Genomic DNA, 19,891 nt, shown 5'->3' with positions numbered 1-19,891 from the left:
ATTTTAATATTTTAATTAATTTAAATTTACTTTTTCCTAACCCTACCAACCTTTCATTTTGATCTCTCACTTCTCACTTCCCACTTCCGTAACTCTCCCTCACTTCCGTAAGCTCTCTGACTTCTCACTTCCGTCTCCAACTTCTCCATTTTTTTCCATTTCTTTCTCCATTTGTTTCTCAATTTCTTCTTTGTTTTTCGTTTTTGTAGAAGATCGTTTGGTGTGGAGCAACACTGGTGCGGAGAAAACAGCGTGTGCGGAGGAAACGAGCAGATCTGCGTCCCAGGTTGGTCTTTCACCCCGTGCTTTGTCGACGATGTTACTGTGCAAGAAAGGCTGAAACGGATGTGGGACATCCGTTTGCCTTCGACGGATGTCCGACTTCCGTCGACGGATGTGGGATATCCGTTGAAGGCCAATCGGATATCCCACATCCGTTTCGGCTCTGCTGAATTTTTTTTACTTTTTTAATTGTTTTTAAATTATTATAACTGAAATATATATTTATATATTTGATATATTTATTGTTAAATGTTTTTAAATTTTCTTTTGACTTAGATTATTATTTGAATATTTTATAAATTTTTTTATTTGTAGTTTGTAAATAAATTGATTAAGAATTAGATACGAAAATTTTTATATATTTAAATTATTTTTATTTCTTAAAATAAATATTATCAATTTAATTTATTTAATATTAGTAAATTTGTATTTGTATTTATTTTATTTATAGTAAATTTGTATTTGTAATAATAATTAATTTAATAATAATTAAATGGAAATGTATTTAAATATATTATTTTAATTAATTAGCTAATTGTTTCTTTTTTTTAATTTTTGTTGTAAGTTAATAAATTAATTATTATTAGTTTAATTTATTTTGAATTGCATTTTTTATAGTTTATTAATGATATTTGAAACAATAATTTATTTTAATTTTTGAAATTAAATAAACAAATTATTGTTAGAAATGGCAAGAACACGTGGTGCATCTTTTAATTCTCGAGGTGAGAGTTCTCGAGGAGAGAGTTCGTCGCAGGGCGAAGCTCAGAGAAGACCTACCGTTTCTGCTCGTAGAAGTCGGGCAGCTCCTATCCAGCATGACCCCATAGCTGAGGAGCGAGCCGTTGAGGAACAAACATATGAGGCGTATGAGACTCATGGAGAGGAGCATGCATATGTTCATGACATACAAGAGGATGTCGCTGGATTTCCTGGAGGTCCACACGATCATTCATTGCTGACGCACTATGTTCAGCATGTAGCTTATGCTATTTCCCAAGGCCGGGTGAGTGCAAAAATAAAATTTATTTTATTATTTTTTTAATAGAAAATTTATTAAATATTGATGTGTAGGATCGAGGGGACACACTGAAGTTGATCTCCCACGGAAAAAAAGTAAATAAGTTAGGACCATGCCACGAGGGAATTTAAGACATTGTCTTGAATTCCAGTTTGATGCCTCTTACAGGGATTTGTTATGATTACGTTGATAAGGGGTTACTCCTCGGATTCATAGAGAGGTGACATTTTGAGACCAGTAGTTTCCATCTCCCTATAGGGGAGATGTCGATTACTCTTGATGACGTCTCGACATTACTTCACCTGCCCGTGATGGGACAAATGTGTGATTTGGAGGAGTTGGAGTTTGAGGAGGCTCGTACAACCCTTGTGCAACTGCTCGGCGTTGATGGTGGCACAGCAGGTGCTGAGATGGAGGACGCACGTGGTCCGAAAGTCAGACTCAGCTGGCTTAGAGAGATATATGTTCAGAGGTGTGAGTCGCAGCATTGGGACTATGCTGCTAGAGCATATTTGTTGCATCTAGTAGGATGTACGATTTTTGCAAATAAGAGTGCCAGTTCTATACGCGTGTCTTACTTATTGTTATTTAGAGACGTACACGCGTGTGGCAGATATGCCTAGGGTGTTGCTGCACTCGCCTATTTGTACGAGCAGCTCGGGGATGCGAGTCTCGCGTCCACGAAGCAGATGGCTGGATATTTGACTCTATTTCAGGTACAGTTATAACTTTGACATTTATTTCATGTATTTATTTCCATGTTCGAACATGGATGTAATTTAATTGAATGATTATTTTTTTAGAGTTGGATATACGAACATTTCCCTGGCTTGGGGAGGAGGCGGTTGGTGACTTCTTACGATGATACCACACCACGTGCCATGGGGTGGCAGAGCCCTAGACAGAGTTCCACTCTCGCAGAGATTCGGTCACAGTTGGATGCGCTGACATACAGTGGAGTTGTATGGCATCCGTATGAGGGGCATCGAGGCATTCGGCCATTCTTCGACATCTGTATGTATTCTGGATGGATTCGGATTGGTGACACCCTTTGGCGTCATTTGCCTGAGCGTGTGCTGAGGCAATTTGGGTTTCAGCAAGACATTCCACGATCACCGACTACGGTTCCAGATGCAGATGTAGTGGCCATTGATCATATGTGGTTGCACTTCAGAGCTCACGTTGTGAGTAATGTCAGACATGCAGCATCCCCTTCTGACTGTGTTGATGGGTACATTCAGTGGTTCAGAAGGGTTTCGCATCCTTATATTATTGTTGCTGCAGATGACGCGCGACCGGCTCTTGCACCTAGACAACGCCCCGATGTTCCACGGGAGGCACGACCCCATCGTAGATCGTCTCCACCTTCACCATTTGGCGCCCTGGTATATTATTTTTCATTGCTTATATTATTAAATTTTGATCACCTTGTTTATTTAATTGTTTGATATAATTATAATGCAGGCTAGATTTAGGCGAATGGCGAGAATGTTACAGTCCTTGATATCGTGTCGTCATGTCACCGAGGGTACTGTTGCACATCAGGTGTCAGTGGACCTGCTTCAGATTGCTAATGAAGGCATCGACGAATATTCCACGCCTAGGAGAGAGCAGAGGCATGTGCGTGGTAGACGGTCGACGTCTAATTGATAGGACTTTATATTTCCTTTATCTGATTATGTATTACAAGACTTTATATTATCTTTGTATTTGTAATAGACATTTATAATTTCTTATAATTTCAATGTTTTCATTTTGAGTTACATGTTCTTTTATATTGGTTATATAGATGATCAAATATTTATATGTTTAAGTGGAAAAAAAAAAGAACTTAATTAACAACAAGTAATATAAATATGATCATATATAAATAAATACTACATAAATATCACGAATAATAAAAATATAATTATCATGAATACTGACAATAAGTACTTAAATAACAAAATATAATAGTGTATTTCTACATATCTTCATACATAATATAAATATCATGAATCACCTAAGTCAACATAAGATGTTGTTATGTCCATCAACTGTTCAAATGCGTGCATCCTACTAGTATAAATAGATGACCACGCTCGTGCCTCAGGATAACAGTGGGTTGAGGACATGATATTCACCGTGGGCAACGGACAACCTTCTTGTAGCTTAACCTACATTATACAAATAACAAAATATAATTGAGTGATAAGTAATTTTAAAATAAATTCATAACAAAATGCACTTACCTGCACAAAATGACATCCATGAACATGTCCTATACAAATTAAGCGATGTTGAGTGATATCAGAAGGTGGTGTGGAACGTAGTGGAAAGATAGTATAATTTTGAGAGTATGACAAACACACTAAGATAACGTTATATCGGTTAGCAATTGCATAACCAATGTCTGGTAATGTCATCCACTTGCTCGTGTTAGCCTGTTATGAATAAAAGTTGTTAGAAAAAACCCTTTGTGCAATAAAGAAACTACATAAAACGGGAAACACTTACCGCGGACAGTGACTGCACCAACAAAGAGGACCTCAGTTCTTCTAGTCTATCATAGCCTCCTACTAGGCTTGCATATTCATCACGCCATGCACTCAGTTCTTTGTGTTGGCAAAAATCACCTATGAAGTTTTGATGATGAACAGAGTTGCACAAGTCAAGACAAATTGAGGATTTATGTATTTTTATAAAGCTTTTGTAATAATCTAAGTTGATGAAGTAGTGCTCACAAATGTATTAGGAGTAATTATTGTAATTTACATTCAAATGCTGCTGAGATTCGTCAACATTCTGTTTTAATCGATTAAACCTAGTTTTAATCGATTAAAACCGAGGCTGATCCTGAAAACCCAAGTGCCACTGGAATAATCGATTAAAGTGTATAATAATCGATTAGCTAATCGATTAATCCTGAGAATAATCGATTAACACTGACCATTGGGGTTTTCAGATTTGAAAAACTAGCCGTTGTACTCATTTTAATCGATTAATACTTATGTTAATCGATTAAATGCGTTAAATGGCCAGTTTTCGAAGAATGGAAGAGTATTAGGCTGAGTCTATAAATTGGCTCACTATTTTCTCTTAAAATAACTCTTCCCTGGTGCTCTAGTACTCTGAACTCTTTTGAGAACTCTGTGAATTTGCTGAAGCTAAGGAAACTCTTGTCTGCAAAGTCCTGAAGTGGTATTGCGGTGACAGAGGAATAGCTGGTTCATCCTTGGTGTGTCTGAGGAAGTGTTTGGAAGAGAATCATCCTTCGTGAAGCATTCGAAGGAGGTGGTCATCCTTTGTGAAGATTCAAAGGAGGTGTAAGTTCATCTCTTGTGGTTTCAAGAGAGGTGGTAATTTCTAAACTGTTACAAATTATTTTTCTGTGTGACTAATATTTGTAATTGTTTTGTGATAGTGAAAAAGGTTTATCTTGTTTGAGATAAGCGACTGGACGTAGGATCCTAGTGATCTGAACCAGGATAAAATACCTGTGCAATTTTTCTCTTTCCCTTACTCTCTTATTTACGTTTAATTATCTGCTTAGTAAGAAATTAAGAGAAAAATATTAAAAAGGCATAATAAAAGGATATAACCAATTCACCCCCCCCTCTTGGTTTGTTACCACGCTAATAATTCCGCTGCAGCGATTCTAACAATTGGCATCAGAGCTTGCTTTGATAGTCATTCAAATGGCAGGATCACATCAAACCTTTGCAGAGGGTGCTTCAATCAATAGACCCCCACTATTCACAGGTGAGAACTATGCATTCTGGAAGGTAAGGATGCAAATATTTATTGAATCTATTGATTGTGAAATTTGGGATGTTATTGCGTCTGGTTCTTCTGTTCCTACTAACAATATACAGGAACCAAAGCCCCGTGGTCAATGGACCATTGAAGAAAAGAAAAGATTTCAGAATGACGTGAAGGCTAGGAATATTATTGCATCAGCATTGACTGTTGATGAGTTCTACAGGGTTTCTGTCTGCAAAACTGCTCAAGAAATGTGGGACGTGCTCAGAGTGACACATGAAGGAACAGATGACGTAAAGAGGGCAAGAAAGAATTCCCTGATTCAAGAGTATGAAATGTTCAGGATGAAGCAAGGAGAAACAATTTCTGATGTTCAAAAACGCTTCACCAACATTGTCAATCATCTCATTGGACTGGGTAAGTCATTTGATACTGATGAATTAAACATTAAAATTTTGAAGTCTTTAGACAGGTCGTGGCAACCTAAGGTGACTGCAATCTCGGAGTCACAAAACCTCAACACCATGACTATGGCGGCATTATTTGGAAAGTTGAGGGAACATGAATTAGATCTTGGAAGACTGGATGAAGAAGAAGCTAAAGCCAAAACCAACAAGAAGAGTTTGGCATTAAAATCAGAGGTTGATAGAAGCAAAGGTAAATCGGAAGATGAAGACTCAGACGAAGAGGAAAACTTAAGCCTCGTGATCAAAAGATTAAACAAATTCATGAAGTCTAAAGGTAAAGGAAGGTTTAGGTACGAAAAGAAAGATAATCAAGCATCTTCCTCAAATTACCGATGCTACAGCTGTGGAGAAAAGGGGCATCTAAAGGCAGACTGCCCAAATCAGAAGAAAGGTGAAGACAAAAAGGAGAAAAGATTCTTCAAGAAAAAGAAAGCATACATTGCATGGGAAGACGATAATGAATCCATTTCAGATTCAAGTGATTCAGATGAAGAAGCTAACATCTGTTTAATGGCAGATGATGATAATGATAGCCAAGTAAGTAGCTCACACTATTTTGATAATAATAGTCAAGTCGATGAAGATGAATTGCATGAAACATATGCTGCATTATTAATTGAATCTGAAAAATTAAATATTTCTCATAAAAAGCTGAAAAAGGATTTTAAAAATTTAAAATCTGAGTTTGACAACCTTCTTGAAGAAAATAAAAATTTGAAGCTTACTTCTGAAAATCTCAATAAATTAAATGATGCTTTGAAAACTGAATTTTCAAATTTGTCTGAAGAAAACAGAAGTTTAAAAAATAAATTTTTATATCAAGCAGAAGAAATCAGGAATTTGAAAAGTAAAGTGCTATATTATGAAAAAGAAAAATATGTCGCTAATTATGAATGTGAGTCTTGCATACAATTCAAATATTTTTCTGCACAAACAACCTTAGGAGAATGTAGCAAAAATAATGAAAATAAGGTTGTTAAAAATGAGTATGTTCCTAAAATTAAAAACAAACAAAATAATAGAACCCGTAGAATATGGGTAGAAAAAGGAACAACTCATGGGAACACAAACGTTGCATCATGCTTTTATTGTATGAAAAAGGGTCATACTTCAAATAAATGTAAAATTAAGCATTATGGTGTTCCAAGTGGTAGATATGTTTGGGTTGCTAAATAATTTGAATCTAACCCAAAAGGACCCATACAAAGAAGTTGGGTACCTATAATAGCTTGTTTGTTCCTTTCTTTTGCAGGTAGTACAAAAATCAAGAAAAGTCATGTGGTGTCTCGATAGTGGTTGCTCAAAACACATGACAGGAGATATAACAAAATTTACAAACTTTAAAGAAAAGGAACAAGGCTTTGTTACCTATGGTGACAACAACAAAGGGAGAATTCTTGGAAAAGGGGATATTGGAAGCAAAGATACCTTGATGATCAAAGACGTGCTATATGTAGAAGGACTGAGGCATAACTTAATTAGCATCAGTCAACTGTGCGACAAAGGATTCAAGGTAACTTTTGAGAAGAATTCTTGCACTATTTTTAAGAGTGATTCTTCTGAAATTGCTTTAAAAGGAGTTAGATATAATAATATTTATCTAATTGATTTAGAAAACGTATTAAATAAAAATATTTCATGTTTAGTTGTTAAAGAGGAAAACCCATGGTTGTGGCACAGGCGTGCTGCTCATATACATATGCAACAACTTAACAAACTAGTATCTAAAGAACTAGTAATTGGTTTACCAAAATTAAAATTTGTAAAAGATAAATTATGTGATGCATGTCAAAAGGGGAAACAAGTTAAAAATTCCTTTCATTCAAAAAATATTGTTTCTACTTTAAAACCTTTAGAACTCTTACATTTGGATTTATTTGGTCCTTCAAGGATAAAAAGTTTTGGTGGAAACTATTATGCGTTAGTTATTGTTGATGATTTTTCAAGATATACTTGGACCTTGTTTCTCACTCTTAAGAGTGAAGCTTTTAAAGAATTTAAGAAGTTTGCTATTTTAATTCAAAATGAAAAGGATTTAAGAATAAAAGCTATTAGAAGTGACCATGGTGGTGAATTTCAAAATGAATTATTTGAAAATTTTTGTGAAGAACATGGTATTTCTCATAACTTTTCTTCGCCTAGAACTCCCCAACAGAATGGAGTAGTAGAAAGAAAGAATAGATCATTAGAGGAACTTGCTCGTACTATGTTAAATGAAAATAATGTTCCTAAACAATTTTGGGCTGATGCTGTAAGTACTGCTTGCTATGTTTTAAACAGAATGTTAATCCGACCTATTTTAAAGCGTACTCCTTATGAACTTTTTAAAAATAGAAAACCAAATGTTTCCCATTTGAAAATCTTTGGTTGCAAATGCTATGTTTTAAACAATGGAAAACAAAATTTGGGAAAATTTGATTCAAAAGCTGATGAAGGAATTTTTCTTGGATATTCTTTAACTAGCAAAGCATATAGAGTCTTTAATAGAAATCTGCTTACAATAGAAGAATCCATACATGTTACTTTTGATGAAATTGTGGACCTTGAGGCAAAACCTCTTGAGTCAGAAGAATTTGATGCAGGAACAAGTGAAAATTCATCAAAGGAGACAAATGAAGAAAAGAATAATGACGATCCTCAAGATGAAGATTTAAATAAAATATGGCAACAACCTAGAGGATTATCTTTGGACAACATAATTGGCGATATCACACAAGGGGTAAGCACAAGAAGTAATACTGCAAATTATTGTATGAATGTTGCTTTTGTGTCACAGATTGAACCAAAGAACATTAAAGAAGCCCTTCAAGATGAAAAATGGTGTATCGCAATGCAAGAAGAACTCAACCAGTTTGAAAGAAATCAAGTATGGGAATTAATTCCCAGAAACGACACTCATCAAGTAATTGGAACTAAATGGGTGTTCAGAAACAAACTGGATGAAGAAGGAAACATAACCAAGAATAAAGCTAGGCTTGTCGCAAAAGGATATAGTCAAGAAGAAGGTATAGATTATGATGAGACATACGCTCCAGTTGCCAGGTTAGAGGCAATACGCCTACTTCTTGCTTATGCATCAATGATGAAATTTAAATTATTTCAAATGGATGTTAAGAGTGCTTTTCTAAACGGTTATATCAAAGAAGATGTATTTGTTGAACAACCACCTGGTTTTGAAGATTTTAAAAACCCAAATCACATCTACAAATTAAAGAAAGCACTATATGGCTTAAAACAGGCACCTAGATCTTGGTATGAACGTCTGAGCAATTTTCTAGTAGAAAATGATTTCAACAGAGGAAAAATTGATTCAACCTTATTTATTAAAAAGAATGGAAAACATTTTCTACTTGTTCAAGTATATGTAGATGACATTATTTTTGGTTCATCTAACGCATCTCTCTGCGAGAATTTTGCTAAGTCCATGCAGGGAGAATTTGAGATGTCTATGATGGGAGAACTTACTTTCTTCCTCGGACTTCAAATCAAACAAATGGAGGAAGGAACCTTTATATCTCAAACCAAGTATTGCAGGGAAATTCTTAAAAAGTTTGAGATGGACAATGCCAAAGAAGCATCAACCCCCATGGGGACATCCTGCTACTTAGACAAAGATGAGACAGGTAAAGAGGTAATCCAGACCAAATACAGAGGTATGATTGGCTCTTTATTATATCTCACTGCTAGTAGACCTGACATCATGCAAAGTGTATGTGTGTGTGCTAGGTTTCAGTCAAGCCCTAGAGAGTCTCATCTCACTGCTGTAAAACGTATTTTTAAATATCTTAAGGGAACAACTTCCTTTGGGTTATGGTATCCTTCAGGCGCTGCACCTAGTCTTGTAGGATTTTCTGATGCTGATTATGGAGGCTGTAAAATAGATAGGAAAAGCACCAGTGGAACCTGTCACTTTTTCGGTAGCTCATTAGTCTCTTGGCACTCTAAGAAACAAGCCTGTGTAGCCTTGTCAACCACTGAAGCTGAATATATTGCTGCGGGTAGTTGTTGTGCACAGATCTTATGGATGAAACAGCAATTAGTAGACTACGGTATTCATTTGGATCATATTCCGCTTAAGTGTGATAACACCAGTGCCATAAAACTCACCAAAAATCCCATCATGCATTCTAGAACCAAGCATATAGAAATTAGGCATCATTTTATTAGAGACCATGTGCAAAAAGGTGATTGTGAAATGGAGTTTATAGATTCTAAGCATCAATTAGCGGACATTTTCACAAAAGCTTTGCCCAAGGATAGGTTTTTTGAGCTTAGAAGAGATCTTGGTATATTAGAAGTAGTAAAATAGGCATATTTGGAAATTAATCTGGCATTTTTCGCTGTTTAACGCATTTAATCTGCTTGCTAATCGATTAAAAACGCTGTCTATAGATTTACGACTGGATTAATCGATTAATCCAAGTATTAATCGATTACATAATCGATTAAAACTTCCTTTAATCGATTAAATACGCTCCAGGAAATTTTTTAAACGTTGCTTTCGAAATCCAGCCGTTGCCAAACGGCCATAAACGGCCATATTCTCCAAATCCAACCGTTGGGGCACGTTTTTAAGCCTATATATACACCATTTGGTCCCCATTCTCATTACTTGCACCAATCTTAAGCCTATTTCTTCTATTTTCTCTCTTCTTTCACCCAAATCCTTGCTTTCCTTTATTCCAATGGCTGAGTCTTCAAGAAGGAGGAGAAGAAGAACCGGTGCTGTGTCGGAGAATCCAGTTCCAGCAAGAGATGCTAACATAGAAGGGTGGCTCTCTGATGAAGAGGATCAAGTGTCTTTCTCGCAATTCTGGAAGGAAAGGAAGCTGATCAAGCAGAAATTCATTGATCTATCATGGTATATATCCTACAACTTTTCCTTCCCAAATCTTATCATTGAACAAGGAGTTCAACACCTTATGGAACTCCGCGGAAGGTATTATCCGGATCTCGTTCGCACCTTCTATTACAATTTAAAGATTCGGGATGGGGTGTTCCAAACAAGAGTAAAAGGAGTAGACATTGTCTTGGACAATGATATTTGGACTAATGTTGCAAAGGTCCCTGTCTTAGAGCATTCTCAGACTATCCCAGATGACTTTGCACAATTCAACAAGATAGCGGTCTACCAGTCCTTTCTCCGCAATCCTCGTCAGCACAATGCGCGTCTTTTCCTTGCAGGTGGACTTAAGATGGAAGAACGTCTCCTGCACTACCTCATTGTCTGGATTTTGTGCCCTAGAGGATCCAACCATGCCCAATGCTCTGAAACTGATCTCATCATCATGTACGGTATACTTCAGAGTATTCCTCTCAATTGGCCTCATTTGATTAAGACCATTATGTACAAGGCCAAAAGGTTAGGTGTAGCCCCTCTTCCATATCCTCTCCTAGTTTCCCAAATCTGTGTGTACAAAGGAGTGGATATCACCAATGAAAACCATGAGACTGTCCTCCCTGGTCATAGGGTTGGAGATAATTCCCTAAGACAAATGGGTTTTATCAAACAGGGACAATCTTACATACATCCTGAGGATGCTATTGAGGGCAATGAAGATGAAGCTGAAGACATTCCAATGCCTGATCCCACAAATGTTGCTGGGCCATCTCAAGTCCATGAGGAATACAGTCTAGAGAGTCTCTCTAGGCAAATGACTGAGATGACTCGCCTTCAAACTGAGATGATGAACATCCAAAACATTCGCCATGAAGAAATTTGTACTCATCTCAGAAATTTAGACACTAGGGTTTCAGGTTTAGAGGAACATCTTTTTAGTGAAAGTGATGAATTCTAGTGCTTATTTGCTTGTTTGTTTATGATTATGTGCATCCTTAATAAAAAGTGTTGTTTTAATATTCAATATGCCTTATCTCTTTTTATTTAGGGGGAGCACGCATTTTTCTTCTGATCAAAAAAAGGGGGAGAAAACAAGCTTAAATTTATTATTTTCTATTAATCTCTCTTTTTATGAGTTGTGACTATTTCAGATTATTAAAAAGCTTTGAACTCAGAGGAATTTTTTGATCATCATCAAAAAGGGGGAGAATGTTGGCAAAAATCACCTATGAAGTTTTGATGATGAACAGAGTTGCACAAGTCAAGACAAATTGAGGATTTATGTATTTTTATAAAGCTTTTGTAATAATCTAAGTTGATGAAGTAGTGCTCACAAATGTATTAGGAGTAATTATTGTAATTTACATTCAAATGCTGTTGAGATTTGTCAACATTCTGTTTTAATCGATTAAACCTAGTTTTAATCGATTAAAACCGAGGCTGATCCTGAAAACCCAAGTGCCACTGGAATAATCGATTAAAGTGTATAATAATCGATTAGCTAATCGATTAATCCTGAGAATAATCGATTAACACTGACCATTGGGGTTTTCAGATTTGAAAAACTAGCCGTTGTACTCATTTTAATCGATTAATACTTATGTTAATCGATTAAATGCGTTAAATGGCCAGTTTTCGAAGAATGGAAGAGTATTAGGCTGAGTCTATAAATTGGCTCACTATTTTCTCTTAAAATAACTCTTCCCTGGTGCTCTAGTACTCTGAACTCTTTTGAGAACTCTGTGAATTTGCTGAAGCTAAGGAAACTCTTGTCTGCAAAGTCCTGAAGTGGTATTGCGGTGACAGAGGAATAGCTGGTTCATCCTTGGTGTGTCTGAGGAAGTGTTTGGAAGAGAATCATCCTTCGTGAAGCATTCGAAGGAGGTGGTCATCCTTTGTGAAGATTCAAAGGAGGTGTAAGTTCATCTCTTGTGGTTTCAAGAGAGGTGGTAATTTCTAAACTGTTACAAATTATTTTTCTGTGTGACTAATATTTGTAATTGTTTTGTGATAGTGAAAAAGGTTTATCTTGTTTGAGATAAGCGACTGGACGTAGGATCCTAGTGATCTGAACCAGGATAAAATACCTGTGCAATTTTTCTCTTTCCCTTACTCTCTTATTTACGTTTAATTATCTGCTTAGTAAGAAATTAAGAGAAAAATATTAAAAAGGCATAATAAAAGGATATAACCAATTCACCCCCCCTCTTGGTTTGTTACCACGCTAATAATTCCGCTGCAGCGATTCTAACACTTTGTACAACTCATTCCTCACAACGGGCCATGAATCTTCTCCGAGTCCCAACAACGCAGCAATGCATGTATACCCACAGTGACCATCAGCCACAACATCAACAACGTCCACATTGAAGGGGTGAGTAGTAGAATGAAACTGGTCTATCATTGGAACTCTCCTTTTCTTCATTGCTTTTGGCTTTGATTGTAATTTACTTCTCACAGATGAAGATTCTATGGTTGAATGAAAGGCGTCCACATACTCAAAATATGATGGATCCCGCGTAGTAGACCTTTCACTTCGTTTAACTTTACTTTTTTGTGCACCCTTTGTCTTGACTTTATGTAATGGAGGGACCATTGATGTCAATGTAGGACAAACAATTTCTAGTAACTTCTGCTTGATGGTGACTTTACCGCCAATGTCAACCTCATTGAATCGTTCTTCTACTTGTTTCAACTCATCTTTAATGGATAACTGAGGCTTAGTTTCATTTAATTCAACATTTGAGAAATGCAATCTTCGCCACATGATATGAAATTCACCTATAGGGATCATCCTAGGATCATATCGTGCTAATTCACATGCACATGGGACACCAAATGTACGTCTCAATACGCATCCACACTTTGAGGAGTCCAATCCTATCTGCTGCATTATTTTCAATTCCTTAGCAATGAGATCCAATGCATATCGAGACACACGCCCAATAAGTTCTCTATATATGTAGCCTTTAAAATAGTCACTCCTGAGCAACAAACTACTTTCAAATGACGCCTTAATCTTGTTGTGTTGTAAGATAATGACGTTATGAATACTATCCCAACAAGAACACAAATCACCCATACTATTGCCCAGAACTTTCTTCAGGCTCCAATGAGCAGATTCAGCCCTGAAACAAAAAAAAAACTTCAACAAGTACAAATAAATATTTATCTACAAAACAAATAAATAAAATAACATTACAACATACCTATTTGTGGTTGTGTTCCCTAAATGCATTACTTTGTTCGTCCAGAACTTTACAAAGTATGTGCTATACGGAATAATCCAATTCTGATTAACATATTCAAAGAACAAAGGCCATGATCTGCTTGCGTATTCAAAACCATTCACATACTCAGCAAACAAGCTTTCATCAGCACAATCCATCACATTTTCCCATGCATCCATCAACACTTCCCAAACCTCAGTAGCATGAACTAACATTTTGCATTTAGCTTTAACATTTTTAAGGATGTGGAACCGACATAACATCTGATATGACTCAGGGAATACACTTGATATGGCATTCATCAAAGCCAAGTCTCGGCCAGTCACAATAACTTTAGGACCACCCTCAGATGTTAAAAATAAACCTTTCAACTTTTCCAAAGCCCATGTGAAATTACTTTGCCTTTCAGTAGACAAGAAAGCAAATGCTGCTGAGAAGGTTAACCCTGTAGACGTCATACCCACAATCTCAAGCAACGGAAGTCTATATCTATTTGTTTTATATGTGGAATCCATCATAAATACAACATTAAATGAGTTTAACAATTTCACCGCATCAGGATGTGTCCAAAACAAGTCAGTAACAACCTTTGAATCATCAGCACACCTACTCCAGTGAATGTACTTATCCCGATCCAACAACATCATAAGTTGTTGTAGTTCAGTTCTGGACCCTCTTAATGATCGTTTATACGCATGCCTTGCGTTGTAGATTTGTTTAATCGTTGTGACATTTCGATCATTATTTTGTTTGAGTGTTAATAAAATATTTGCAGGTGTAACTTTACTCTTTGTCATATCAACCAGTAATGACTTCTCACTCGTATTTAACCTGCCAGCATAAGGGTGACCCACTAAAGTTTCAGCCAACTCATGGTTGTGATGTCCACACATCACCTTCAACACCCATCCGGCCCCATCTGAACATGGTTTACCCTTTAATCTAAACGGACATTCACATTTACGAGTGCCGTATACACTAGCCACTGCATCAGCTTTGTATTTCCTATATTTTCCCCCTCTTTCACATCCAAGTATGACATACGTTTTTCTTCCCCGTACACGAGTAGCTATGTCAGATCTTACTATTACCACAACAAATCCTAAATCAAAAGCCATCCCTCTTACCCATTGAATTAAGTGCTCCCGTGAATGAAATATTTCATTTGTTGTAAATCTATTTGTTAAATCTCTCTCTACAACTTTGCTAATTGATGAAGACAAATCAGATTTCAAACTACAACCAATCTGAGAATCCATATGAAGATATTCATTCATTTTTAATAATAATCACCTACAAAATTATAATGACCCTTATTAACATAATTAATAATTAATCAAACAAATATAAAAATATTAATATAATTAAATTATATATTTGATATAAATAGAGTAATAAATAAATTTTTTATATAATTATCAAATTATTAAAGAATTAAAGATACAAAAATCATCTATAACAAATTCATATTTTAACAAAATTATTACGTTTAAAAACTAACCATATATAACATTTAAAATTATAAATTTAAATATAAGTTACTGTAAATAAAATAAACAAATAAAATAAAAACGAAACTAACCATATATAACATTTAAAATTATAAATTTAAATATAAGTTACTGTAAATAAAATAAACAAATAAAATAAAAACGAAACTAACCATATATAACATTTAAAATTATAAATTTAAATATAAGTTACTGTAAATAAAATAAACAAATAAAATAAAAACGAAACGTAAAAGGAAACTGTCTCTGGACGGATGACATCCTTCAACGGATGTTGACATCCATTGAAGGATGTCATCCGTCCAGAGGCAGTGTTCCTTTTACGTTCGGTTTTATTTTACTGCTCATGCAAAGATTATATGCTTGATATTAAAAAGATTATTGGAAGTATGGGAAAGGTTTAGGGTTTGGGATTATAGGAAGGATTATGACTACGTACCTGGAGAGGAACCACAATAAGGACACTACACCATAAACACACTGCACCACGTACTGCACCGAGAACAAGAAGAAGATTGCTTGATAATTCTTTTCACGATCACCAAGCTTTGCAGAAAAATATTTTACTCATACAAGGAACTACGTAGGTTATCAGTGAAATATGTTATAAATGAATAAAATTAAAAAACAATAATTTTTACAATAAAATGTTACTGAGGGGCAAAATAGTAAAAGAAAGATAGAGGAAAGGGCAAAAAAGTAAAGGGGTGGTGGAGGAAGAGATGCGTGGGGGTGGAGGGAGCAACTCCCGTTTCAAAAACGGGCCAGAAAGCCGAAGTGTTTTATTTCTTTTCTTCCAAATTTTGGAATTGGACCAAGCCCAATTTATTCTTCTTTTTCGCAAGATGGATTAAAGCCTATACTCTTTTCTTCCAAAAAACATGGACCGGGCAAGAGCCCAAACTTCTTTTTGTAGGGTAAAACTTTGTCAAAAGCCAGAAAAAGGGAGATCTCCCCTCTTTCCCTTCTCGGAAGCCAGCAGCCAGGGGCTATTTCACTTTTTCTCCCCAAATTCATCTCTTCTTCTCCAAGACAAAACATAAACCCCCACAACCACGCACAAAACTCAAATCTCCCTTTCCCAGCCGAGACCAGCCACCGCGTCATCTCCGCACACATTGCCACCTCCGCCAGACCGGCCACTGCGTGTCGCCGTCCAAGTCGTCGCCGACTCAGCCGCCCACCGTCGAGCCCATCGCCGGTCGTCGCTCCAAGCTTCCCTTCTCCTCTTCGCGCGCGGGAAGTTCTCGCCTTGCACCCTGCAACCGCCGCTACCTCCACTGAAGTCGGCCTCCGTGAGCCTCCGAGGCCGTCAAGGGCCGCTCTGTCCGATCTCTTCGTCTACCATAGCCGCCGCGCCCAGTCGCCACCAAAGAGGCATAAACTGCCGTTATTGAGGCCGCTACAATGGGCTCTCCTATTTCTCTTTTATCTATTTTCAGTTTTTGTGTTTGATTGTTTGGCTCATTGGGATTCTTAGTGATCGGTGGATGGATATAGGCCGTGGGCGGGAAATGAGGTTGATGTTTTGACAAAAGCTTTGCGGGATTGGGTCACGGTGGAGACAAAATGGTGATGCTTTCGGTGGTGGGTTGGAGATGAGAGTGATGGGAAAAAATGAAAGAAGAAAGGATGAAGATGGTGACATGGGCCGTGAGGTGTATGGTTGCTGATGGAAGATGAGTTTGCTGGCTGGGACAGATGATGATGGGTGAAGATAGGTAGTGGCTGTGAGGTGTTAACAGTGGCCGTGGGTGTCAAGATGGTTAGATGTGATGATTGTTCGGTAACAACAGACACGTAAAAATATTTACAACAACATCTATTTAACAGTAAGACATGCAAACTTAACACATGCAAACATAGCAAACACATAACAGAGACATGTTCAAGAGTAACGTGACAGAGACATGTTCAAGGTCAATTAACCAAACTCAATAAAACATGGAGTGGAATGCATTACTTACCTCTTGAAGCTTGGTTCACTCTTTGCTAATCCCGTGCGTCCGATGTCTTCTTCTTCCTCGTGGCTGGCTTGCCTTTTTCGATAAGGTGCTCCTCCCTCTTTTTGAAGCTTGGTTCGGTCTTTGTTAACCAGTCCTTTTTCCAGTAACTAGTCTGTGACATCCCAAAAATACAGTAATAAACCATATAATTAGAAAATCACAGTTAATAAAACAGTACAGTTTTCCAACAAAAAAAATAAAAATGAACGAACGAACGCTCATTAACGAACGTCCTTGAGTGCAGTCTTACATCAATAACGAACGAACGCGCAAAGCCGCACGTCCTTACAAGAGTTACAATTTTCAACCGAACGTACAATTAAAACCTGACCGAACGGTTTACACATGAAAATACCGAACGGTCGAACATAACCAAAATAAAAGCATAAGTTGGTCGAACGACCACTCTACCACAAACCTACACTACTAGCCGAGCGTCTCATTGCTTGGTCTTCACTTCAACTTCAACCAGATTCTCTTCGTTCAATGCTTCTTCCAAACGCTCGTCTCCCTCTGCTCACATCCACACGGATGATCATTGCAATGACAGGACGGAAGTACAAAACGAGACAACACAAGGAAGAACGCAGGGTAAGCTTATGTAATTTAACTCATGCATCAACATACAAATTCAAGTAAACAATTCAACATACATGCTCATTTCAACGCACGCTTAACATAAAACTCAATACACAACTGACTGTCCGGACTGTATGATTTCCCGTGTAGCTACGACGTTCGCGCACCCGGGTGGTGTGGTAACTGGCACTCTCATCAGCTGCCACCCGAGGTTAGTCCGTTTCGTCCAAATTACGTTTATGTGACGAGGAACTCCTACCGTTCCCACGCATGACATACCCCCTCTATGTGAGGACGAGTACTCACGGAACATCAGGATCGAATCGCCTGCTAAGTCTGGCCACGGTCATACTTTACAAATTCTCATAATCATCCAAGAGTCATTCCTCCTCGGAACACTCGTTTAACATTCATACTTTCATTTCAATCTCATATACTGTTTATCATTCATTATTCATCATTCCATAACCATTTTCATCATTTATAAGGAAGCCATCAAAAACCGAACGTTCTGTCCCCAATAAGACCGAAGACGAACGCTGTGAGCGAGACCCAAAAAGACGCTCGTTCGAATCAGAGTACGAACGGCAGAATTTTAATGACGTACGGGAATAGCTACATAATATACTGTTCACTGGACGAACGTTATTTACCTTGAGAATCAGTTTAGGGAACTGACGCTCGTGAATATTCCAGAAACAATTTTAAGTGAAGAGGCCCTAGGCCGAGTACATCAAACGCGAATATTTCAAGACTTCAAGGAAACGTTTTTATAAAAATTCTCATGCTGAACCTACTGCCAGTCAATGACCGAACGTGGAAAATCTGAAGTTGGACGTACGCTATTTCAATAAAACCGAACACCATTTTGAGCGAGCGCTCAGTATAAGACCGAGCCCCATTTTAGGACGAACGCTCATTTCAAAACCGAGCACCATTAGGACGAACGCTCAGTGTGAGACCGAGCACCAATTAGAGCGAGCGTTCATTATGAACCGAACACCAAACAGAACGAGCGTTCAGTATAAGACTGAACACCAATTAGGACGAACGCTCAGTTCAAACCGAGCACAATAAAGAACGAACGCTCAGTGTGAAACCGAACGCTAGTAGCCTTAAAATAATAGACTTTGATTTCGAAGAAGTGTTTACGAACGGTAAAATACACTGTTACACATATGCATACAACAGAAGGGAGTTTATTAAAGGATATTGGGTACACCAGTGCTTGGCCGAACGCTCAAGCATAGTTTTTAGATAAGAGGACGCTCGTACCCAACAAAGGATCCTTCCAAATGAACGAATCCCACTTCTGCTAATTTATCAGGAAAACCGAACGGTCAAGGACCGTTCAGCAACGAACGCACATGATCATATGGAGGGTTCTTATTCAATATTCATTCATATTCCAGTTCATTTATCATCATACAATATCATAGTTACGTTCATTCATATCATCATTAACTTTCACATTTCATACGATCCATATCATGTAAATTCATATTTCTCACTTCACCCAAAATAACGAACGTTCATGTACTTCAGTCATATCAAAAATCATGCATTGTACCCAATCAAATAACGAACGTTCATACAACAAAATCACAGTAACATCATGCATTAAACTCATGCAGTTAACAACGAACGTTCACACACATACATCAAACCAGTTAAATTAAATAAGCTTCCCTTACCTGGAAATGACCGAACGTCCACAACGTAGAGACACAACCTCTCAAACACTGATTCGCCTACTGTCAACGCTCGTTAATCCACTACACGAACGAACCCCAATCACCAAGATCAGAATTACTCCACTTTAAGAAAGATGACGAACGTACAACTCAAAACTGAGTTTGCAGGCATGAAAAACAAACGACCAGAGAGTGGGAAAAGGACTTACCAATCCAGCTTCGCCAACCGAACGTCTTCTCTGGAAGTCCTTGATGCTGTACGTCCTTCTACGGTGTTGGAATACTGGTCGGAGGATATGAAAGGGGTGTTTTCTTAGAGAGAAGTGCAGAGAACGTAGAGAGAAGGAGGAGAGAATTGAATTCTCAGAAACGAAAATGGTGGAGCGTGTGGAGGGTGGAGAATATTTCAGAAACTCTCAGATCCAGCTTTCCACCCTGCCAGCGCACGTGCGCACTCTGCCAGCGCATTCCACTAACGCTTCTGACAGCCATGCCGGACGCACGTTCTGCACCTCTGATT

General features: G+C 37.4%; 2 protein-coding genes across 2 annotated transcripts; one reads left to right on the top strand and one right to left on the bottom strand.

The window, feature by feature from the left end:
• The first annotated feature begins 970 nt into the window (after nt 1-970).
• LOC148192553 (uncharacterized) lies at nt 971-1,519 on the top strand. The gene is made up of 2 exons (XM_088098616.1): nt 971-1,288; nt 1,472-1,519. Exons 1-2 carry the CDS (start codon nt 971-973, stop codon nt 1,517-1,519), a joined length of 366 nt encoding a protein of 121 aa, XP_087954742.1.
• Nucleotides 1,520-3,258: 1,739 nt separating this feature from the next.
• LOC148192552 (uncharacterized) lies at nt 3,259-14,624 on the bottom strand. The gene is made up of 6 exons (XM_088098273.1): nt 13,533-14,624; nt 12,613-12,848; nt 9,019-9,026; nt 3,800-3,897; nt 3,535-3,726; nt 3,259-3,459 (listed from the first exon to the last, which is right to left on the bottom strand). Exons 1-6 carry the CDS (start codon nt 14,472-14,474, stop codon nt 3,295-3,297), a joined length of 1,641 nt encoding a protein of 546 aa, XP_087954399.1. The 5' UTR covers nt 14,475-14,624; the 3' UTR covers nt 3,259-3,294.
• Nucleotides 14,625-19,891: the final 5,267 nt, after the last annotated feature.

This window comes from Vigna umbellata, chromosome 9 (genome assembly GCF_029865625.1).
Source record: "Vigna umbellata cultivar VRB3 chromosome 9, Vumbellata_1.0, whole genome shotgun sequence".
NCBI lineage: Eukaryota > Viridiplantae > Streptophyta > Magnoliopsida > Fabales > Fabaceae > Vigna > Vigna umbellata.
Note: the sequence above shows the minus strand (reverse complement) of the source record. Positions and strands in the feature narration are given on the sequence as shown.